Here is a 26116-nt window from a genome sequence, read left to right on the forward strand (position 1 = left end):
TTTCAATGAGAACATAAATGTATATAATATATAAATTATACCATATATATAAATCAATAATATATATTAAATTGTTACTTATTAAATTCTTTATTATATACTAACTTATAATATAATATGTATACTACATTTTATATATCTATCTATAACTATATACTACATTGTATAGTATGATAGCATAATATTTTAAATGAGAACATAAATGTATATAATATATAAATTATACCATATATATAAATCAATAATATATATTAAATTGTTACTTATTAAATTCTTTATTATATACTAACTTATAATATAATATGTATACTATATTTTATATATCTATAACTATATACTACATTGTATAGTATGATAGCATAATACTTTCAATGAGAACATAAATGTATATAATATATAAATTATACCATATATATAAATCAATAATATATATTAAATTGTTACTTATTAAATTCTTTATTATATACTAACTTATAATATAATATGTATACTACATTTTATATATCTATCTATAACTATATACTACATTGTATAGTATGATAGCATAATATTTTAAATGAGAACATAAATGTATATAATATATAAATTATACCATATATATAAATCAATAATATATATTAAATTGTTACTTATTAAATTCTTTATTATATACTAACTTATAATATAATATGTATACTGTATTTTATATATCTATAACTATATACTACATTGTATAGTATGATAGCATAATACTTTCAATGAGAACATAAATGTATATAATATATAAATTATACCATATATATATAAATCAATAATATATATTAAATTGTTACTTATTAAATTCTTTATTATATACTAACTTATAATATAATATGTATACTACATTTTATATATCTATCTATAACTATATACTACATTGTATAGTATGATAGCATAATATTTTAAATGAGAACATAAATGTATATAATATATAAATTATACCATATATATAAATCAATAATATATATTAAATTGTTACTTATTAAATTCTTTATTATATACTAACTTATAATATAATATGTATACTATATTTTATATATCTATAACTATATACTACATTGTATAGTATGATAGCATAATACTTTCAATGAGAACATAAATGTATATAATATATAAATTATACCATATATATAAATCAATAATATATATTAAATTGTTACTTATTAAATTCTTTATTATATACTAACTTATAATATAATATTTATACTACATTTTATATATCTATTTATAACTATATACTACTTATTAAATCATCAATAAACACCATAAGCTCATAAACTATTCACAAAATTCACAAACAATAATCACAATTATTTCAAGAGTAAGCATAAAATCACAACAATATGTATAAACATATTGCTAAACTTTAGAAATATAACAAGCACTCACAAAAAATCCAATAATCTAATTGTCAATAATATTATATAACATCCTAATATATAACATAAACATTTATAATATAATATTAAATTGAACAACGTTCGAACGTAATAATAAGTACGTTCGAACGTTCTGTGTATATAAGGCCAAAACCGAACGTCGAAACGACATTTCCAATACGTATCATCACTGTTATAACACGCCGCCACGCCGCCACGCCTCCTTCACCGCCGTCGTCAACTCCGCCACAATCGTCACTGAAGGTAGGTATTCATCTTTTATTCAAGTAACATGTATTTTATTGAGATTTGGATTGAGTTTTGTTTAAAACCGGATAAGTGGTTGCCGGATTTTCAACTTCATTTTCCGGCCACCACCACTAGTCATTGGCCGAATAGTCACCGTAGAAATGTTTCTTGAAGTGTATACTTCATTTGCACGGTGACATTTCGGTATTTAGAACCGTGTAGAGAAATTTTTGAGATTTCAATAATGGCTGAGTCGACTCAGCCATTCTGCATCGAAACGTTCGAACGTTTCACCAAGACGTTCGAACGTACGACGTTTAAATTACAGAGCCGTTACGGCTTCCACGTTCGAACGTTTAATTATAACATCCGAACATAATGATTTTCTACATTATTCATGCTTCGACGTTCGGACGTTCATATTTATGTTCACACGTAAAACAAATACGTTCGAACGTATTTGTTTTAACGTCCGAACGTACGTCAGCCAATATTTATTTACTGCTTATGTTCGAACGTACATTGTTACATTCGAGCGTATTTGTTTTACGTTCGAATGTAAATATATTGACATTATTTTACGTGCGAACGTATAAATAAACATCCAAACGTTTTATCTTTAACGTTCGAACGTTAAAGATAAAACGTTCGAACTTTACGGCAGAGCATCTTAAAATTAATACAAAAAAATGCATTATTGTAAATAATTTTTTTTTTCCTTTTATATTTTCAGGATATGGCTCTTCCACTGCATACTAGGAAACGAGGGAGGGAAGGAGCCACGTCGGACACTGCCCGTATCGGAGCTCGTACTGTTATGGTAGAGCGAGAGGTCTTAATTAATGAGTTCGACGAACTCTATCGGCAGCAGACGAACCTGAGAGATGTTTTCCTCAGTAGAGGCTGGGGAAATATCTGCACATTGAGGGGGAAGGTATACCCCTCAATGGTTCAAGAATTCTATATGGGGATGTGTGACATGCCTCAGGATGCATCCTCTCACACCGTGACTGTACGCGGTGTTTCCATTGAGGTATCAGCAGATGTTATCGGCGAGCACCTTGGGATTCGTCGAGGAGTGGAGACATTTGCACACTCGACACCCCGTGAGGATGTAGGCACTTCTACATCATCTACTGGTCGGGGATGTGAGCCAGCATCAGCCAGAGATGCAGGCCAGTCAGAGGCTGAGGATACTGGCGTCGAGGCTCGGGATGATGACCGAGACGAGGATTTCTACATCCTCACCGGGAGGGATCGCATGCAGATCGAGCGGAAGAACGCCTTCAACCAGAACCATCTGCTGCATTTCTTCCGCATGTTGCACCTTATTGTTGCAACAAATGTCGATCCTGTGGCTCATAAAACCACATTTAGTCGGCTTCGGGCACAATTTTTGATACGAGTGGCTCGTGGAGATCCTATAGATTTGCCATTGCACATCTTTCAGAGGATCCGTTACGAGGCGATCATCGTCTCCACGGATAATCTCCCATATGGTGTCCTCATCAGCCGACTATTACTTGCACGGGGAGTGCCGACCCAGCTAGAGGAGCGGGTCAAAGATCAGATGAGCCCCCTCGACATGACCACGCATTGACGTAGCATTGGACAGGCGAGGGGATGTCAGCCACCCCCTGTAGAGGATCTAGTTCCTCCGACGCAGCCTGAGCCAGGTCATGTCGGGAGTAGTAGTCAGCATACGCCGAGTACGTCTGCAGGAGATGTGCGGCCTGCTTGGGTTGATGCGGTCATCTCACAGCTGACTGCGCATATCGATCATAAGATCGATCGATCGCTCGAGGCTATATCGGCGTCTGTTGCCGAACTCACCCATCGTGTAACTATCCTTAACGACAAGGTTGATACCTTGACTGAGGAGGTACGGAGTTCAACTTTTGCGGATAATATTATCATCTGACTGTTAATATCAAATTTGTATTTTATTTTTAATATTTGTAACGAAAAATATTATTGAATATTTCTATCGTTTTTTAATTTCAATTTTTAATCTTCTTTGATGTTATATTTTTCAACTTTAATACTAAATCACTACATTTCAAATATATATAAATCAATAATATATATTTATATATTACAAAGTGTGTATATATAAATATATACAATTCAATTTTTTAGACTTGTTCACAAATTATGCACAATAAAAACCACATAATTTTTAAATTAAAGTCATTTAATTTAAATTTACAATGAACGTTCGGACGTTCATATTACTTAACGTTCGAACATTGGTGCAAACATTTTACTTTCGAACGTAAAATTAATAACATTCGAACGGTTGCGCCAAAACATTTTACGTTCAAACGTAAACAGACATAATGTTCGAACGTATATGTAACGTTCGAACGCATATTTCCCATACGTTGGAACGTAAAAAAATCTCATTCTATCTTTAGTGACGGTTTGCAAAAACTGTCACAGAAAATACCTTTTAGTGACGGTCTAGGGACTGTCACAATTTCCTAACCGTCACTAAAAAACAATTGTGTTGTAGTGAGTGTCTTTGCATGGATGAAGACTTGAATCGGTTTATATCTTTATATATAAAAAAAAATGAAATTTAATAGTTACAACAGTTCATAATGAAATATTACTTTTAAAAGGATTACCACTCTATAAACATAAAACTTTAAGTTTAATGGGTAGAATGCCATTAAACAGTCCTATGTATAAGCATGCACAGCCGAAATAGGCAAGTGCCGCATAGATTAGGCCCGCCCAGGCACAACCTGCACAAGTTCACATATCAGAGAACAAATTAATATATAGAAATATGTGATTATTCAATGAGATGAAAACTTTGAACTCAACTATATATACAGTTATGTTATTGTAGTTTATATACATATAGCTAGATAAATTCTTTTTCAATTGTTTGGCCAAAAGAGATAGATACAACATTAAATGCTCACGTTGAATTTACACTGAATATGAGTAGTATTAGATGTTAAAGGAACTACGTGATGTAGGAGTTTGTATCTCTCAAGAATAGAATTATCTAATTCGTTCATACAATTAGAAAAGAGCACTATATATTCTAGTATATAGAAAGATTATCAATAAGATTTACTTACTTGTTTGTCCCCTATCCACGATCTCAGCAGTGAGGCCGAAGGTGATGCAGGGACAACAGCAGGTAATACAACCTTAATAAAAATGGAAGAAATTTATTAGTTTTCTCGATCGAAATAGAAGAAATTAAGAACATATATTAATTATAAGAAGAAGAAGGACTTACAATTGGAGGGATCATCGAAGCAATCACAAAGCCCGGTCGACCATTGCACCACATGAGGTCGAGCAGCGTATGGTTGAGGTGGTAATGCTTGAGGAGCTGATTTCGGGTCTGCATTATTGGTATACATTTTAGCACTCTGCTAATATCACCAGGAGCTGACTTACTATTCACTTATCAAGTTTCCAAGTACTAGTCTTAATTGACTATTATTCCAAAAATGCAATGCTGGAATGGTGTTTCTTTTTGTTTTTTAATAATTAGCTCTAAAACTTGACCCTCGTCCCTCAGTTTGGGGCCTGATCATCAATAAGCTTTCAGCTTTGAAACTTGACTTTCAAGAGTTTTGTTTAATCGTGTACATATTATTAAATATTGTTGAACTCATGATAAACCGGTTGATCTGCATGCCCACAAACCATATATTTAAGTTTCAAAAATGGTAGAGAGGGTAATAAGGCACAGCTCATGAGTTTGCTCGAAATGCTTGGAGAGTTGATGATCTTGAAATGTGGTGGCCAGGATTTTATTCCAGACTTTCTTTCTCAAATCTTATGATTTGAATAAGGTTTGATAAATGTCTGTAATTATTTTTATGTCAATGAAGATGTTGGTTGTTATTAATAAATAAATAAATAAATAAAAAGTTTAAAAAATGGTAATCCATATAGACATTCGTCAGTACATTCCATATGGATTTGGGCTATTGCTGCTTACTGCTCACGGAAACATCCGACCTCTACTAGTGTACGTCAAGTTATATATTGATCACATCATGTGAAAGAGAAAATTTGTACATGAAGTTAAATGGAAAAATTAAGTGATTATAAGAATAAGCCCTATTCAAATTTTTCAAGATTTGACATTTGATTATATATCAAATTATAAGCTTTAGTTTCAAATTAATTAATTATTAGGCTGGAATTTGGAATCCCATATTCAACCAATAATAGCTAACTGAAAGCTAGCCTTTAGCATGTAATGCATTTTCTCGAGACAAACATGGTCTAAATTAAGATATTAAAAATCATGAATTAATGGTGAATATTGGTTTTCCACAGCAAATTAACAAGGCTCGATCCGTACGTAGGTTGACATTGACTTTGTCAGAAGCTAGTGTATGCACGATTGGTATTGATTATGGATGTATAGATAATTATAATCAGACGTAATTGACTGCCGCGGAATTAATGCAAGGCTGCATGGGTACTGCCTGCATGCTTTTGTTCTTCGATCCTTCTGTGTCTGACTGTGCGCGCGGATGTTTGGCAAATTAGGTTAAGAGAAATGAATTTTCATGAGTTGGACCCTAATATATCTATCTGAAGAGGAGTTCGCAGCGCTTGTCCAATTCATGAATCATATTAAAAATAAATATTCGCTCTGATATTATATGACCATCGTATTAAATAAAAATCTCATTCTTTTTTAATATTAAGAATAAATCGCTCTGATCTTTCCGGCACTGCATGGGGTAGTTAATTACGAACTTTGACTTATCAAATTCATTTAATTTGTTTTTCCAACACCAACCTGCAGGAGTACTTGTACTAATATATATATATATATATATATATATATATAGTGGCTAGCTATATATCATTATGAATTTCCTAGTCAATTTCTTTTATCTTACAATTTAAGATTGGGAAACTGATGTGACTTAGGAATATCTCGGAGGGGCAAAAACAAAACATGTAAACTCTTTTTTATTTAAATTTGTTCCGTTTGTATATTGAAAGTATTTCATTTCATCTCATCATTATAATTTTTTTTAATTTCCATACAAAACATAATAAACGATTCAACTTTTTCAAATTCTAAAATAATAATAATATTAAAAAATAATATTCTAATAATATTTTATTCAACTTTCATATAAAATCATCTTATCTCATTTCACTATCTAAACCACACCATAAGTCCCCATTGTCCATGGACATGATTATAAATGTTTTATGATTCACTATCTGTGTTTATCCTTTATTTTTCGAATTATAGAAAGTGTTTGTATTATAAATTTGTATAGGATCTTGATGATCCATTAACAGCACACCCGTTAGGACTTCTTAGCTATGACATTAATAATTTGCATTTCTTAGAAATTGCATTTTTTTAGAAATAACAAATTTTATTTATATGCTGGTGTGTAGGATGTTGATGTGCTATAATTTTATTTGTCATTAAAATTTTATAAACTTGAATCTTATATATTAAATCATATCACGTTAACGATGAGGATACATGATGTTCTCGATACTGACTTATAAATAGAATGACTTTTCAAAAAATTTTCTTTTTCCAAAGTTCTTGTCCTTGACTTGGTGTTGGAAGAAGACTACTATAGACATCAAGATCAATATATTACACTAATTGGACTTGAGTGTGGATTAGTGCAACTATTTGACTCAAAGGGATAAAATTAATAAATCAAAATAAAAAGTTATTAATTTGTATGTTCCTTTATGATACAATACAATGACCATATATATATATATATATATATATATATTTCTTTGAAATACAGGCTCTTGTATACAGAAATGAACCGAACAAATTCAGCTAGTTAAGGGAAAAGTGGGCTAAGCAAGCCTGGATGCAAAAATTAGAATTTATTCAAACTTTATCATATCACACAAACAAGTTGAAAGATAAACGTAGAAAAGCCATCACAACCATTTCCCTCATCATGAACTTTTCAACTACACAAGAAGTATCTATAAAACACAATAAATGAATAAAAACTTAATTTAAATGTTGATGGTGGCTTCCCACAGCCTAAGAAGTCCATTACGACCACCACTGCATATCCTTTTCCTCTCAAGGTCAGAAGCCACACACCGTACCTGGATACCACAGAATAGTACTGCCAATGTCAAACCAAATATAAACAACTGACCCTGAATTTTCAAGGGAAAATGATAGTTGAACTGAGAAAGCTTACCGACAAAATCAACCTGTGTTTTTTTTTAGTTAATAGTTAAAGAAGCGACTAATAATTAGTATTTTTTATTTTTAAAAATGTTTACAGATGTATAAAAAATTATTGAAAGAAAAACAAAAAAATAAAAAAGTTCATTTGCACTTGTCGGTACAAATCATCGGTTGGAACTCTCAGTTCCAGTAGCAGTGTCCCTAAAAGATACCAGTCACTATATATGATCATTTGGAATCTGCAATATTTCCTCTCTCGGACATGGCATATATAAGTGTCATCGATCTTTTCAGTTTGTGATAATTCACTTTTTCTAGTCCAGCTCTTGATTTCCATATAATAATAATACAACTCAGCATGTGTAATTTGAGTAATATGAAACAACACTGGAGGTAATGAACTTCTGAGATAAATATGTGCGCTTTGGTTTAATGGGTTTCTCAAGGGTTAACTTGCACGTTTGTCCATACAGATATTTATGCAGATTAAAGTAAAAGGAAAGTTTGAATTTACAAGAAAAATCCAAGCATGAAGAAGAAAAGTAGGACTAACAGTATGATCGTTGAGGTGAGAGATTAATATGATAACCAAGACATATCAGACAAGTTATGTAGGATTATAATAGCAAGAGCACGGTATGGGTGGGGGCAGAATTAACCAAGATTTGAATCCTGCTGCCCATGCATGCGATCGTGCATCATAAGATGAATTCTAATGCACCGTATATCATGTATTCCCACTACACATTTGCAAGTAGATAACTAAAGCTTCATCTTTTTAAACTGTAGATCTGTATAAAAACATCACATTTGATCTATTTTCCAAATAATATTTTCAGTTCGAAATACTAGTGCTGGAATTTAAATGTATCATAGAAGTTTACTGTGGCTCAGAAGGACCAAGCAGGAAGTATACAAGAAGAGAAAGACAACACATACCACAGCAACTGTTCTTGGTGGCGTACGGTAGAGTTGCCACCCTGCCATTTTTGAACTCGTGCTAGAGAAGCCACCAAGTCTCTCTTGCGGCCGATGAAAGAGAGACATAGAATTATCAGCTGCTCCAATACCCAACCAGTGTTCCCCCGCACTGATGGATAATACAGCAGCAGTATGTATGGTAACATTCTTTATGCACCTTATACCACCTGCACACGGTATACAATTAATGCTAAAGAGCAATGCTAAATACAGTTATAGGCTGTGCAAGCGTTGCGCACTCCTTTTGAAAAAGAGTGGGGTCCTACATTGAAAAATTAATTTCTTCATATGGGTCACATATTTATTCACTTGTTTTAAAAAGAGTAGGCGGCGCTTGTGCACTGCAAATATCATTTCTCAATGCTAAATGCTAACAGTAGCACCCAGTGCTTTTAGTTAGATTTACAACAATGGAGAAGAAAACATCCATTTCTTCAAACATTGACAAGTAATTCTTCCATTATTCAATTAATCGTACTAGTTAAACTCTAATAGACAGCAATCTGCAAAGCCACTTGACACGGGCTTTCTCAACCAGTAGCACTACCATGTCTTTTAGCACACCAACGGTACCCGTTTTCCATTTTTTGCCTCATTTTTCCCAGAGAAGTTATCCATGTTTTTGCTAGATTTTGATAGAAACTCAGGGTTATTTAACCTGCAAGAACTAAACTTATTGTTTCTTATTGTTTCATGTGTCAAGTGGCAGGGAATTTGTGAGGGCTATATAAATTTGTACAAGTGCTCTCTTTTGACATGTACATATTATAAAATCGTGATATGTATATTACATCACTGCATAACACTAGGATGCGAATGATTCCAAAATTTAAAGCAAAAGGTGGCGTTGCCTGATGGGCAGGTAAGTACAATTCTATTCATGTGTAGCTGCTTTGATGAATTTGCCTGGAAGCAGCTAAGATAAAACAAAAAACAAACAGAAGCCGCAGTCCAAGGAATGGAAAGAAAAAATTTCTGTAGTCAAGAGATCATTAATGCTCTTACCCTCCTCATTTTCCCAAAACCGCAGCAGCCCATCAGTTGAACCTGAAAAGGTCATCATTTCTCTTCTTTTAACAAATATTGGCCCAGCATGGCACCATAGAACAGCAAACAGAAAGGGTGATAAGGTTCAACCTGTTATTATTCCTCTGTCCAATGGGGAATATTCGACGCATAATATTGGACCAGCATGGCATGCGAGAACAGCTTCACAGGTCCCCTGGGAAACAGACCATGCTCTTGCTGTCCAATCATCACTACCAGTAACTAAAGTATCTCCAACCATTCTCATTGATCTGCATATTTGCACAAAAAGCCAGTGTCTTAATCCCTATCCTTAACAAAATATAAATGCATGAACGCAAATATCATATGATCCTTCAGCTCACCTAATCCATTTTGTGTGCCCTAACAGCTTGTGCATCTGCCTACCAGAACGGATGTCCCAGATATTTGCAACCCTGTAATGCAAGTAATAATCAATTTCGTTCAAGGCAAAAGTCAAAATGCCCGATATTAACGTGTAAAATTAGATCATATAAAAAAGACAGAAAGCATTATTGTGACTTCCAATATACTTACACGTCTCTGCCAGCAGCAGCCAAGATTCCTGTTGAGTCATCATACTCCATGCATAGAACTGCACTTGAACAATGACCTACCGTCGCCACACATGTATCAGTTCTAACATCCCACATCTTTACAGTACCATCATGGGCAGCAGTGAGGACACGTTCGCCCGACAGCATGCGCACACAACTAACCTACAAGGATAAAATAGAGTAATTCAGTTACAATCATCAACTGCATGTATCTTCACCACCGCTCTACATAATCTCTTCATTGCTGAGAAGAAAATATAGGAAGAAAAATTCATGCTAGGTATTTTTCTTAGAAGCTGCAATTATTTATGTATGTATGTATGTATGTATTAATTCAAAATTCTCAGAAAGCAATCTCACTTTCAACCCTCTCCCCTCCTCATCCGAAAAATAAAAGAAAAATCAGAAAGGTCTAAAACATATAGAGTTAACAATGAGAGCTCAGAGACCAAGCCTAAGAAGTAACTTTAAATTATTCACCTCCTAATATTAACCATCTATTCTTTGGTACCATCTAGGTAGAACACATGAAAGCTTTCTTTTCGCGAATATTATTTTGGGTGTTGAATTCATTGATCCATCAATAAACTAAAGTTGTTGCTCGTTGACTCGCACAGTGTCTGCATACAATATGCAGACAAGTAAAATATGCACTGAATATAAAGGACCTGTCCATCATGGCCTTTTAGCTCTTCTAGAAGCTGAGTTGTTTGTTTGTCCCATACTAAAATGGACTGGTCGTCGGATCCTGATGCCACCTTTAATCGATCAGAGCTTATTGCACGGATGGTTCTGCATATGAGCCAAAAAAGGAAGACATTAATCTAAGATGAATAAAAAAACCCTATGGAGGCAAGGGGGGTGGGGCAGATTGGTTTTGATATAACCACCCAGCAAAGAGGGAAAGAAAACCTGGTATGTCCTTTCAAAGTTGCCCGAAGTTCTGAACCACGAAGACTAGGATCCCATATCTTAACCTGCATGATTGTCGAAAATGAATATCCATGACATGTTTAAGACCTGCAGATATGTTATGAAATCCTAAAGGAAAGAAAAAGTTCGAAGAAAATACACAAATATGCAAACTTACTGAGCAGTCTGTGCTTCCACTGATAAATAAACCTGCATCTTCACGGTCACCCACCAGATCCCACACCTCTCTTCTTGTCACACAATGTAGAGCAGTAACAGCACCACTATGACCCCTAAGTATACGAACATTGGTTTGAATTCTCTTCTGCCCAGCAGCCGATAAATCATGTTTGCGAGGAGTCCCATTCTCGTTTGTGGCTGATGCTGGAAGACAATAAACCATGTTGTTGTAGCAAGATTAACTTCAAAGAATAATTAATAATACATGCATGTAATGTTAACAAAAAATGAGGAACTGTCAAGAGTAGCATTCTTTGTTTGGTTGGCAGTGTTAGTTATGATCTTAACGGTGTATAATTTGAGGAAGAGGACTGTTGTAATAATGTACTGGTGTTGTATGTGCAAACAAGGTGGAGAAAGCATCCATCATCTTTTACCTCACTTCGAGGTGGTTAGGATTTATTGGCATCAATATTGGCACACATTTGGGATTGAATCGGTCATGCCCCAATTGGTGATGGATTTGACAGCTTGTTAGTGAAGTCCTATGAGAAGCCACAACCAACTCAGAGGCTTGGAAGATGGTCCCCTATCGTCTAATGCAGTGTGTTTGGTGAGAATGCAATATGAGACTTTTGAAGAACGTGAGAGGACAGTGATAGAAAGAGCATTATGTTCAACCCTCTTTATGTATAAATGGTGGGGTACAATAGTTTCTGCTCCTATAGATTTCTAGATCTTATGGAATTATGTTCTTTTTCTTCATCCCTTCAGCTGCTTGTTACCTCGTGTACTTGGGTTGCACCCCTTTGCACTTTGAATAAAATTTACGTAAATTCTCATGTTAACAGAAGAGGTACCTGAACTGCCAGAGTCAGAAGCCCATCGACGAACACGACTAAAAGAGTTTGATCTGGATGATGTATCTCTGCTGAACATGCTCTGAACCCAGCTCCTTCCAACACCAGAAGCCTCGGCAGGGGGCTGATTCCCATCCGTTGCCTCTTTTGAACGTGGGGATGCCAATCCTAGAGATGACATGGATTGGGCCTTTATAGAAGTGATCCCCCAGTAAGCAACACGCAGTTGCTGGGTATGTGATAAGAATCCTCTGAGTTTTATCTGTATCAAAGAGGGAAAGAACGTTTCAAGCAAAAGAATTCATATATAACCAAACCTTCAGAACAGTCAGATGGTGAAAGATGATTGTAATTTGCTCGTCAAGTCCTATTGCTCATGTTAAAAAATTCAAGAACAATTCACAAGCACACTATTTCTGGATTACAATTAACATATTAATGCTAAAGATGTATATGTGAGTTTATACAGAGGCTGAGAAGAAAAAGAAGATAGAATTTTTTGGATTCCAATAGACTGCGGAAGATCAGAGCCAAAAACTGACCACTACTCTAGGTAAAAGTTTTATGCAGTGATGACGAAGTGTTCAAGACCATTTACAGGAAGATTAAGCGCCTTCTGAGAATATGCAGCACTTCAAATAAAAATTCGGGTGTCAATTTGAAACCCTGATCAAATGCACTTAAGTAAAACATATATAGATGGCCTCTGTTAGAGGCCTCATTCAAATTCGTGTTGAAAGAAAAAGATCCGAACGACCTCTGTTCGAAACCACTTTGAGTGTTCTGTACGTCAACTAGGATCTCTCTCTCTCTCTCTCTCTCTCTCTCTCTATCTCTCTCAGATGGACACATGTATAGACGCACATTTACACACTACAGTCGCTAAGTATATAAGACTTAGGAGTATTATTTAGATAAAAGTTAAGCCTTTGGTGTGTTAAGAAGGGTCTTCTTGTTCGCACTGTATTCCTTCTGTACATTTCTATAAGTTCTGAACCTATCTATATTGCGCAGTATCTCTTTCTAGACTTCCATAGAGTGTTGAGCTTGTTTGTCGGAGTGTTTGCTTGCGTTTTCTTCCCAATCATCATTACTCAGCACCAAAGTATATGTACTTCGTGATGTCAACGCGTATGAGGACTATGGTTTCTATTTATATAGGCTCTATGGTTGTACTAAAGCATTAAAAAGGTACAAATCAATGTCAGGTCCATCTGATAAATGTCCTCCCATTTTAGGAAAATAATGGGAAAATCTTCACTGTTTTTTAATAATAATGTAATCACATTAAAAGGCATAGATGAGCCCAACCCTAGCACACATGAATGTACAAGAAAGCCGCTACTCGGAATAAAAAGAAACAGAAAAATTAAAAAAAAAACCGTGAAGCTAGAACAAAGCAAAATATCATGAGCCACAATCCATGTATAAAGGGAGTTGAGGACGATCCTTGTCAGCTCTACCACTAAAAGGTCCTTATCTTCAGAAGTCTATGCATTCCGAATACACCATGTGAACCATAGAGGAGTCAACCTCCATACTAACAAGAGATTATCATGTCCCTACACTCCCCAGTTCGCCAACAACTCTCTCACCCATCTAGGCATAACTCAATCAACACCAAACCCCTCAAATTGCAAACACCATAAGGTCTTTCGCTACTTCACAGTGAAGAAGATGATCAATCAGTTTTCCGTTCTTTTTACACATGTAACACCAATTCACCACAATGACATTTTGTTCCTCAGGTTGTCCAAAGTCAAAATATTTCCCAAAGACACTGTCCACACAAAAAAACCACTCTCGAGGGGGGTCTTCACTTGCCAAATGCTTTTCCAATGAAATGAGAAACCAGTAGTAAATGCTAAAACCTTATAATATGATTTCACTTCAAACTTGTGTTTCTTGGATGGAATCCAACATATACCATTCATACCTCCTTTCTTATTCTAGAATTGTATAATATCTTGAAAAAAGTGAAAACAAAACCACTGCACAGTCTTGCACAGGTCTAGTAAAAAGAATATCCCAATTAGTAGTTCGATTTTGGATTCACATGTTCTCCACCACCCATGCATCCTTGTAATGAGCAATATTATAGAACTCTGGTTAAGATATCTTCAAATGTTGATCCCCACAACAGAGATCACAAATCTAACAAATTTTGACAAAGAATCCCAATCCCCTCCTATGTTTCCACAACCCTACACTAAAAGGCTCTGTTATCTCCTTCGAACACCAACCACTCCTCAAACTCTCGTACTTTCTATCCATAACCAATCTCTATAAGGCCTCCCTCTCCATCGTATAACATCATAGCCATTTCCCCAACAACGCTCAATTAAAACCAAACTACTTGATTTTACTGGAGTACAAATACTAGGCTCTTCGTTGTATTTCCAGCTACCTTTTTCTATATTCAAATATCCTATTAGCAGTCATCACCTTCTCCTTGTAATCATCATTCTTGAAGTAAAACAGCATTGCATATACATAACCTTTGGTAATTGGTCCACGGGACAAGAGTATAATGCTGATATTCCACATACTACATCCTTTCTTTCCACAGAAACTGTAGTATATATTCTAATGGAATTGAGTTGTTGGGGGTCAAATCCCACACATTGATTCATTGAATAGTTATTAATATCTAGACAACATAGAAACTAACATGAAAAAACTCATGAAATTAAATCAAAACATCTAAAAACAACAATAATAACATAAGAAACAAGATAAGAAATCCAATGAACATAAACGTGTCTGGCCATCACGAAACAACTCATCACAAACAGATAAGCCAGGTAACAAGGGCATAAGCATGCCGCCATAAATTACAAATGTAAAACATTGGAAATAATCAAGCAGTCGAAATGGGGAGAAAAGAGAAAAAGAAAAAGAACTTACAAACTGCTTATATCCAATGTTGTTTTTATCTGCTATTGTTTCAATCAAGTACCAAGCATCAGTATCAGAAAGTCCCAACCCAACCTTCACAGAGGGAAAAACTACAGAACTCAAAAGTATGAAGTATAACTTGCATGTAGTCGGGGTAAGTGGTAAAAGGGAAAGAAAGAAGTAAATAAAAGAGAACACACAGTACCATATGTGATGCCATCACAATTAGCTGCGTTGTAACCAGAGATGCGTAATTCGCAGAACTGGCATAAAATAAGATAACACAAGTCAGAGGAATTATTTCTCACAGAAACAACTCCAATGGACAAAACTAAACCCCCAACCCCCCCCCCCCCCCAACCACCTAAAAGTTCCAGGATTGTATTTAGGTTCTTTGTACCGTACAATTTCCATCTAGTTGAGACAACTTGTTTATTGATTCCACCCACATCTTAAATGGTGAGGCGATTATGAACAAAATGCTGCATAAGATGACTCATACCTCGTAATTTGCATTTTGGGCATGCCTTAACCCCTTTTATACTTTTTCCCTACGCTTCTCAATAAAATCTTACAGCAAATATTCAGTTTGCATACAAATATTTAGAGACATTACACATAGATAACTAAATAAGGAACAAAAATGTACAAACCCACATCCATGTAGACTCAATTTGATCCTAGTTATGGTATGTTAGGTTCCTCAAGAAATGAAGGTTTTTATCCTTTTTAAGTATGATGCAACAACATAAATCCTTCCTTTTTTTCTTTTTCAGCAGGCACAGCACGCTGGATCTCCAAGGAATATTTTCAGTTTTCTTTTACATCTACCCTGTTATAATTCTGGAATAGAAGCCCCATTCAAGAGCTTAACTTCATTTCAAACATACGACACCTTTTCATGTCATCTCCACCATGATTACAAGACAGGAAGAGGATTCCCTCCCCACCATTAATTATAATATCCTATCATCCATCCACATCCCCTGGTTGAAAATATGGATTACAAAGGAGAGATATGTTCAAAGAGAGACGTCCCAAAGCTCTGCATGTGTCAGGCAGACATAAATTTGAGCCGGTGTAGCTTGCTTGAGTTTCTGTTGATAATGAGGATAACCCGCCCAAAATGCATGCCCTACCTAAATAGTTTACCAGTCTTCTAATGTAGGCCAGACACAGTTTTGTTTTGTCTTCTTTGTTTTTTTGGATAAGTAAGCCAGACGCAATTTTGTATCTCAAGGATATATGATATCCTTAACAAACAATCAGATTTTCCAACCATACTCATTCTTAGTCGCAGCACGTTCAGTTTGTTCTCCCCCAAGGGAAAATACTGCCAAAAAATTGTGGATGGAAGTTGGAACCTCAATAAAAAGACTGCCAAACTCTCAAATCCCCCCCCCCCCCTCTCCTCCTTTCCCCAAGAGAAGAAAAAAAACCAAGGGGAAAAAATGCGGGTCAGAGCCTGGATAAAATAAAAGGAAATTTTGATAGGACAACCCCCGTGCTTTGCCTGATTTGGATTAGGACTGCGCAGTTTTTAGCAATAGCTCCCTTGCAGTTTGAAATTTTTAGCAATAGGCCCTTCTGCTACAATTTTGTCCATCGCTATTCAGAAAAGCCACCCTTGGTGGCTGCGTGGTGGCATAGCTACCACGGGTGGCCAGAGGTCGGCCACTACAAGGTGGCCAAGATCGAGCCATCCTCATTGTGGTCCGACCTTTGGGCCACCCACGTGGTGGCCAAGATAATATAGTTTTGTAGTGGGTTGATATTGTCAGTTTTTTTCTGTAATCTAGTAGCTTAAAATCAAAATTTCATGTGCATGGAAGAATCAATACACTTTGCAATCTGTTTGCAAAGCCTCGCCCAAAAGTAGGATCAATTTGATGTGCAGTTAGAAAATAAGAAACAGAGCACAATTGTGCATTCATGCAATCAATTGCAAAAGAGTTTATTTTGAATAAAATGTATAACCCCCATCCCCCCCCCCCCCCCCCAAAAAAAAAAAAAAAAAACCTAAATTGAAAACTTCAGTAGACAATACATAATCAAATAAGTTATAAAATTAAAACGCAAAAAGGAAGTATGGAATCCTTACTTGCTTGAAGACCTCTCCATCAGATAGTCAAAGTATCCTTCCCAGAATCTGCAAGGAAATAAAAAAGAATGGATGAAACTTTCAAATCTAAATTAGTAAACAACTCATTAGACCCCAAAAAATGAAGGTTGTTTTGTGTGAATGAAGGTGAAATCCAAAATTTCAAATTTCAAGGACCACGAACAATCCTGTTAATTAAAAAAAAAATCTCCTAACTCTTGCAAATTAGAGGAGGAAAAGATTGGGTGGCGAAGAGAACTGGCACTATCTGTTTTTCCTATGCAAGTTCAACACCCCAATTTGGGAAGAAGTAAACAATAAGACTACTTTAAGGAGTTATTTATACATAATAGATTGAGCCTTTCCTAATGCCTAAGTATAATGAATCTAATTAAGGATTCTTGACAAATTTAGTTAGAATATCAACAACTACGTTGAGCCACATAAGTAAAAAGTTAAGGAGATAGTGAGCACTTAAATAAAAAACAAAGAATTCAGCACAATCATCTAGTCAAAACACAGTGCACGAATCCTTAAGAGAGGTTGTCTTTGCTTGAAATTCTGTACGGTTATTTATGGACAACTCTCTTTACCATTATAAGGGACACATTGAGAGGGCTTGCGAATCTTATGTCCACATTCTTTCATCCCATACTTCATAAAACAAGAACAGTTACACACGAGCTTCTGAAACACAGTGAATGACAGCTGGTGGGGATACCTCACCAAAGCCTTCTAGAAAAACCTTCTATAAGAGGTACATTTTATGTCTTCCAACAGGAAAAGAGAATGCAAAAACAAAAGAAAAGGCTTCTAATGCACTTGTCTTTTAGTTAGCTGTATTTGTTGAAGAGATGTGGCTTCGGGGAGACATGAAGGACCTGTTTATCACCTCGTAGGATAATGAATGCTATAGTGGATATAGGTTTTTTGTCAGGTTATCTAGTGGGGTCAAGGGATCATGCAGGTTTGTTAACATCCCATTTATTATTTTCTGGTGACACACTGAGTTTTTGTGACACAAAATACAACTCAATACTTGCAATATACTTTCTTATGTTTTGAAGTTGTTTTGGAGTTGAAGATCAATTTGGCAAAATCCGAGATTGTTCCTCTGGGTGATGTTAAAAATTTGGCTCATGTTCCTTCTATAAAGATTCTTATTTACTGTTGAGATATTTGGGTTTCCCTTTGGGTGCTTCTTACAAGGCAATATTCATTTGAAATGGCATACGTGAAAAGATTGAGTCGATATCCAAATTAAAGGAGATTTAAGAATTGTGGATCTAAGACCATCCACCATTTTCTAACAATATTCAAAATTCCAAGCGTCACATTCTTTCAACATGTTCATTCCACACGAGGCATAACGGAACCATACGCCAAGCCTCCACACTGCAATGACTAAAATTATGACTCTTCCAACATGTCAACAACTCTACAACCCTTGGAGGCATCAACCCATGAATAACAAAAGTAGAGTATCGAGGACCGTACTTTACTAGCAACATCTCAATGGATCAACATTTAATCAATTGATTCCCACCCTTTTTACACATGCAGCACCAATCTATACTAAAATTCACTATTGGGTTTGTTTGTGTGGAGACTGGTTCTGTTTGTGTGTGGCCCGATTTGATGACCTGACCCAACAAGAATTCCTTGTGTTATTTGGTCGATTTTCAAGGAAAAAATTTTGGACCCCTTCTTTGGGCTCTTGAACCAACCCAACCCCCTAATTAGGTTTATCCGCTAATTAGTCATACCATATAAATTGTATTATTTTGTACAGCCGCTGTAGTATTGCACTATGTATTCAATTTTCATCATAATAAAATCCTCTACAGCTCCGTGGACATAGGCATGTTGCCGAACCACATGCAAATCTTGTGTTTGTGTGTGATTGATTTCATTTTTATTCTACTTTTTCTCTTATCGTTCATAACATTCCCCCCCTTCTTCTCAACTTATCAGGACGGATTTTCCCCAAATGCTGCAGTACATACAAAGAATGTCACCTTCAATGGAGCTTTGTTCCAGCAAATAGCTTTCCAAGGAAAATGAGTGCCTAAGGGGGGGCAAAGCTTGATAAAATGTTCTGACCTCAAACTTTCTTCCTTTGGACGGAACTAACCACATCTTATCCACTATATCACCTCTCAACCTAGTAGAGTAGAAACAGTTGAAGAATGAGGAAAAGAGCTCCAATTCCCAGTCATGGACTCATGTGCTATTGAATACAATGGATATTCTAGTAATATTGGAAAGTTAACACAAAGATATCATGTGAAAGTTTGAACAAGTCCAAGAAAACAGCCTTCAATGACTAATCAACACACCTAACATCTTGCCACCTCAAATTTGATAAAACTCGAGAAAATCCACCAACCCTTATATTTTTCACACACCAACCCATAAGAACCACTCACTTCACGAGAATTCCACCCTCCCCATGTACTGCCATACTTGACTTCTACCATTAATCGCCCTAATGCCTCCCAATTGTAGCAATGCATCAGAGCCATTTGCCCAACAAGGCACAATTAAAAACTAACAAATTTCTGACTCTAAGTCCACTAACATAACCAAGTACAAATCTTAGGCCAACTAAATAGAAAGAAACTTGAACTTATTGCCAATTCCGCCCCATAAGAAACCCCTCTGAAGTCTTTTTAAATAATTGGTCCTTCTAAAGTCTTTCTATATGATTGGCTGCACTTGCTGGTATAGAGAATAGGGATAGATTGTAGGCAGGCAAGTTGGATATAGGCTTTTGATCAAAGTTAGTCAGCCTTCTTTTGATAAATAGAGTTGCTTCTATTCTGCCAAACAACAATCCATCTTCTCGAGTATATCATCAAAATAGCTTGTTGCCTTGAATAGCGACCCATACAGAAGGGAAGTCCTAAGTACTTCATTAAGTAATGTCACTATGCATACACGAATCCTAGCAACTAATCAATATCCACCACGACACCTACAGGCATTAATTTTGATTCAGTCAAATAATCTCAATACCTAGAACAACTTCAACACATAGAAAAGACTGCATAAGTGAAGAAAATATTCCACAATATGCTCACAAAGTGAGGCTAGTGACATGCCTCAGCATGCACCAACAGAACATGGCCTGGCCATCAGCATGCCAGGGCCATGTCAGGACATGTTCCGCGCACGCATGCGCACAGCACCAGCAAGGCTAGTGGACGCCCAGTGCCCAAGCCACCTACTTGGGCCCTGCACACAGCATCAGCGCCCATGCCACCTAACTGGGCCATGGGCGCATCATCAGCATGCAGTGCCCATGCCATGAGCACAGCAACAGCAGCCCACACCCAGGCCACCTGCCTGAGTCATGACAGTACACCAGCAACAGCAACAACAGTAGGCACGCCCAGCAACCATGCCATCAGGCAGCCCCAACGCCCAGGCCCATGCCTGGGCCATGCTAGCCACATGCACAGCATGCCCATGGCCAATGCCATGGGCCAGCTTAGGCCACCAAGGGCAAATCCACGCCATTATCACTTATTTAATTACTTTATTTATCAAGGGACCTATTAGGGTTTCCACTTTGTAATCTCTATATATAGGACCCTTAGCATCTTAGTTTACATCTTTTGATCATTTGACATTTTTCCTTTGTGGAACAGTTTGGTGTGTTCTTAAAGAACACTTTCGGTGCTTTTGCACTTGGGCTCTTTTGGGTGAAATTCGTAAATCCCAAGGAGAGGATTAACACCTTGCAATTCGTGAATAGGTGTTGTCCATTTATCTATCTTTGATTCATCACCTTGCAATTCGTGAATAGGAGTTGAATCACTTATCTTTCTTTTTATCGATCCTATGTTTCATCACCTTGTAATTCATGAATAGGTGTTGATTCATTTTACCAATCTCTTGTCTATATTTTCCATTCTATATTCAAAAATCCAAAAATCCAAAAATACATTGTTCTTATATTTTATACTTGTTCATATATTTTCCTTGTATTTTCTCGCATGTCAAACATATCCTAAGCCATATTCTTCATATCATTTGATTTCCCAAATATCCATAAACACCAAAACTAAAGTCTTCATCTTTCCTTTATCATCCAAGACCAAATCCACCTTCTATACATTCCACCAATTGCCATAACCGAAATTCCCTAAGCCTCCATCTTTCCAATCTCATAATTCTCATATTTGCCACTTATCAAAATTAGCCTTCCTCCATCCACATTAGCCCAAGCCGAAATCCACATTGCCTCCAACATTCCATACACACATCTTGCCATAGTTGGTAATCCTAGCCTTCCATAAGGATTTCCTAAACTTTAGGAAGCCTAACCCTAGCCTTCCTTCATCCAAGTAAGCCCTAGCCGAATCCCTAGAGTCTCACAAGGTAATTCCTACCTTTTAGGAATCCTCATCCATCTTCTAAATCCAATCCCTAAAATCACTTCATCCTTCAAATCACTCAATCCCTTGAATCACTCAAGTCAACCAAAAGATCTTCCTTATCTTACCTTAGCCAATTCCTAAATTCTAGGAACATCCCTAGAATCACTCCATCCCTAAAATCACTCATTTCCTAGAATCACTCAAATCAACCAAAGACCTTCATCCTCTTGCCATATCTAAACCCTATCTTCCACCTCCAAACCCCTAAACTCAAGGAACAACCCTAGACTCATTTAAACATCATCCATCTTCATCTTTCTTGCCATATCCGAAATTCCTATCATCCCCAAATTTTCTCCAACAATTTAGGAGCCCTAGCCTCACTCATCCACATTCTTCCAAACCCTAGCAACCCATCCTAGACTCCAACCCTATTCCAACTCTTCCCAATCTCGAAATCTCCCTTAGCCACCACCCAAAACCCTAGCTACACTTTACCATACCAACCCTAAGCATCATCCAAGTGGCCCCAATATCAAGGGCAACCTTCATGCCGTTTCACATTGCATCAAACACACCAAATCATCACTTAGATCACCCAAAATCATCATCATCATCCATTCCATCACTAAACACCATACATTCATCAACCTAGGAACCCATCATTGCCATCATAAGTGACATTATTGATCAAAGACCAAGCAAGAAGGCTAAGGCATTCGGTCATCACAAAGAGAACCAAGGCGACGACAACATAGTGTTTAGGAACTAGACCGAGGTCCCTAACAGATACGTTGTGGGCTGTGAGTGATTGTGGGCACATTCTGTGATTTGTATTGCTTGTGGGTGATAGTTCTTAGACTATCGGCGTTATCTGGGGCTGCGTGGTGTTTATCGGCGAGGTCTGTGCAGCATTTGGGCTGTCGGCATTCAGTGTGCACGTGCAGGTGCTTCTGTCGGCATAGTCAGTGGGGGAAGTGGGCGGGTATTTTTTTTTTTGGTTAGAGTTATTATTTTTTTTATGGGCATCATGACTTCTGAATCATTTACCATGAAATTCATGGGTAAAAACTACTCTGCCTGGGAATTTCAATTTCGTTTACTTGTTATGGGAAAAGAGTTATGGGGTCATATAGATGGGAGTGATCCCGCACCTCGAGATGCCGAGGCTTTGTCAAAATGGGAAATCAAGGATGCTAGTGTCATGACCTGGATCTTTGGCTCCGTTGAGCCTCATTTTGTTCTCAATCTGAGGCCTTATAAAACTGCCACTGATATATAGAATTACCTCAACAAGGTTTACAATCAAGACAACATGGCTCGGCGTTTTCAATTGGAGTATGAGATGACTAATTTCACACAAGGAAGTCTCTCCATTAAAGAATATTTTTCTGGTTTTCAAAATCTTTGGGTTGACTATTCAGACATTGTTTATGCTAAAGTTCTCGCTGCAGCTCTCTCTGCTGTTCAAGCAATGCATGAAACAAGCAAGAGAGATCAATTATTGATGAAGCTCCATTTCGACTTTGAAATTGCACATTCTAATCTGATGAATCGTCATCCTGTACCATCTCTGGATGCTTGTTTGAGTGAACTTCTTCGTGAGGAGCAGCGTATAGTAACTCAGGCTAGTGTGGAACATCGGGCTAATGTTAGTGCGCCTGTTACTGTGGCTTATGCAGCACAAGGGAGGAATAAAGATAGAGACATGCGTGTTGTCCAGTACTTTAGTTATAAAACTTTTGGTCATATTGCTCGGGATTGTCCCAAGAAGTTTTGTAACTACTGCAAGAAACAGGGTCATATCATCTCTGCTTGTCCCGTTCGACCTGAAAGGAAGCAGGGTACTGCTTATCATGCCTTCGCTGGTGCCTCTAGTTCTACTGTATTGCCTGCTGCCTCGCTAGTTGTTCCTATTCCTACTCCTACAGCCTTAACAAACCCGAACACACTCACTCCTGAAATGGTACAACAGATAATCATTTCTGCTTTTTCTGCTTTTGGGCTCTCAGGTAATCATAAATTTTCTTCTAAGCTATAGTATTTTGACTCCGAAACCTCTAACCATATGACCAATACTGTTGTTCCTCTTTCTAATGTCAGAAATTATGATGGAAATCTAAAAATTAACACCGCTGATGGCAATTCTCTGCCTATCAGTGCTATTGGTGATCTTTCATCTTCCTTCACTGATGTTTTTGTGTCTCCTGACCTCTCACAAATCTTATTTCTATTGGTCAATTGGTTGATAATAATTGTAATGTCCAATTCTCTCATTCTGGTTGTGTTGTGTAAGATCAAGTGTTAGGGAAGATGATCGGAAAGGAGTCTACAGTGGGACGCCTCTTTTCTCTCCACATTTCTCCTTCCACCATTATTCCTAGTTTTCCTTTACTTTCTTTTGCATGTAATGTTGTTGTTTCAGGAAATAAGATGTGGCATAGACGTCTAGGCCACCCAAACTCTGATGTACTTCGTACTTTGTTTAATTCTGGTTTATTGGGAAATAAAACATGTTCTTCTCTTGATTGTACATCATGCAAACTTGGCAAAAGTAAAGTTCCTTTTCCTCATCATGCATCTCTTGCCACACAATGTTTCGATCTTATTCATAGTGATGTTTGGGGAATTGCACATGTTGTTTCTCATGCGCATTGCAAGTACTTTGTTACTTTCATTGATGACTTTAGTCGCTTTACTTGGCTTTTCTTCCTATTGGCTAAGGCCGAAGTTTTTTAGTATTTAAGCACTTTCTTGCACTCATTGAGACTCAATTCTCTACCAGTATCAAGGTCCTGTGCTCTGATTCTGGCGAAGAATACATGTCTAATGAGTTTCAAGACTTTCTTCAAAGCAAAGGGATCATCTCTCAGAGTTCTTGTCCTTCGACACCGCAACAAAATGGTGTTGCTGAGAGGAAAAATCGTCACCTTCTTGATGTGGTAAGAACCCTTTTAATTGAATCATCTATTCCTCCTCATTTTTGGTGTGAAGCGCTTTCTACTTCAGTTCATCATGTTTTTTCCTTCTTTAAGTTGTTTGGTCATTCTCCTTCATATTATGATCTCCAAGCATTCGGTTGTGTTCGTTTTGTGCATCTCCCTACTCCTGAACGGCATAAACTTACTGCTCAATCTGTTAAGTGTGCTTTTCTTGGTTATGCTATACCTCAAAAGGGATATGTTTGTTGTGATCCTCATGCTCTTCGTATACGGGTTTCTAGAAATATGATTTTCTTTGAAAATCAATATTTTTTTTCATCTCATGTTGAGCTGTCATCTGCATCGTTATCTCTTCTACCTAGCTTTTCAGATTCCTCGATATTGTGGAAAGGTTCAAACCTAGTTTTGTGTATGAAAGACCGTAGTTAACATGAGTCTTGTTCCACTTCCTCTGTGCCCCCTCACGATCTTGACCCGATGCCTGATCCTACTTCTGCTTCCACCACTCTTCGCCGGTCTACTCGCCCTTATCAACCCCTTGATCAATATGGTTTCTCCTCCCATGTCTCGCTTGTGGCTACTTTATCCTCTATTTTCATTCTCTCTTGCTACAAACAGGCCATGGAACATGAGTGTAGGCAACATGCAATGCAAACAGAACTTCAAGCACTTGAGGAGAATCACACTTGGGATATTGTTCCTTGTCCCCCTATAGTCAAGCCTATTGGAGTAAATGGGTTTTCTCTGTAAAGCTTCATTCTGATCGCTCTTTGGACTGATACAAAGCTCACCTAGTAGCTCTGGGTAACAAATAGGAATATGGGGCTGATTATGAGGAGACATTTGCTCCTGTTGCCAAAATGACCACGGTTTGAACCATCTTAGCTATTGTCGCTTCACAGTCATGGCAACTGCATCAGATGGATGTGAAGAACGCCTTTCTTCATGATGATCTCCAAGAAGAGATCTACATGAAGTTTCCCTCTAGTATGACTACTTCTTCTCCTCATGATGTCTATAAGTTAAGGTGTTCTCTATATGGGCTCAAGCAGGCTCCCCGGGCTTGGTTTGAGAAGTTTCGCAATACACTTCTTACATTCAGCTTTACACAAAGTCAGTATGATTCTTCTCTCTTCTTCCACAAGTTTGCATCGGGTATAGTCCTTCTCTTGGTTTATGTGGATGATATTATCATTATTGGCATTGACTATGGTTTGATTACTAAGCTTCAGCAGCTATTGCATGCAACTTTCCATATGAAAGATCTTGACCAGCTCACATACTTCTTAGGACTGGACGTACATCATCGGGCCAATGGTATTTTCGTGAACCAACATAAGAATATTCAAGATCTTATTACCTTGGCTGGTTTGGAGGACCCGTCTTCCGTTGATACTCCTATGGAGATAAATGTCAA

The 26116-nt window shown here is 36.9% G+C and overlaps 1 protein-coding gene across 2 annotated transcripts in view; it reads right to left on the minus strand.

The window, feature by feature from the left end:
- Nucleotides 1–7446: 7446 nt before the first annotated feature.
- LOC121245082 (DENN domain and WD repeat-containing protein SCD1-like) overlaps nucleotides 7447–26116 on the minus strand; it is a 33399-nt gene continuing 14729 nt past the window's right edge. For both annotated transcript variants that reach the window (XM_041143372.1, XM_041143371.1), the window contains 13 exons: nucleotides 17373–17420; nucleotides 15477–15534; nucleotides 15281–15364; nucleotides 12374–12635; nucleotides 11512–11717; nucleotides 11334–11398; nucleotides 11090–11213; nucleotides 10402–10583; nucleotides 10209–10280; nucleotides 9955–10115; nucleotides 9823–9864; nucleotides 8776–8984; nucleotides 7447–7748 (listed from right to left, as the gene is read on the minus strand). In XM_041143372.1, the coding sequence (XP_040999306.1) occupies nucleotides 7653–7748; nucleotides 8776–8984; nucleotides 9823–9864; nucleotides 9955–10115; nucleotides 10209–10280; nucleotides 10402–10583; nucleotides 11090–11213; nucleotides 11334–11398; nucleotides 11512–11717; nucleotides 12374–12635; nucleotides 15281–15364; nucleotides 15477–15534; nucleotides 17373–17420 (1609 nt within the window). In that variant the 3' untranslated portion in view covers nucleotides 7447–7652. The remainder of the gene's footprint in view (nucleotides 7749–8775; nucleotides 8985–9822; nucleotides 9865–9954; nucleotides 10116–10208; nucleotides 10281–10401; nucleotides 10584–11089; nucleotides 11214–11333; nucleotides 11399–11511; nucleotides 11718–12373; nucleotides 12636–15280; nucleotides 15365–15476; nucleotides 15535–17372; nucleotides 17421–26116) is intronic.

The sequence above is a fragment of the Juglans microcarpa x Juglans regia genome, chromosome 8S, assembly GCF_004785595.1.
Source record: "Juglans microcarpa x Juglans regia isolate MS1-56 chromosome 8S, Jm3101_v1.0, whole genome shotgun sequence".
Classification (NCBI taxonomy): domain Eukaryota; kingdom Viridiplantae; phylum Streptophyta; class Magnoliopsida; order Fagales; family Juglandaceae; genus Juglans; species Juglans microcarpa x Juglans regia.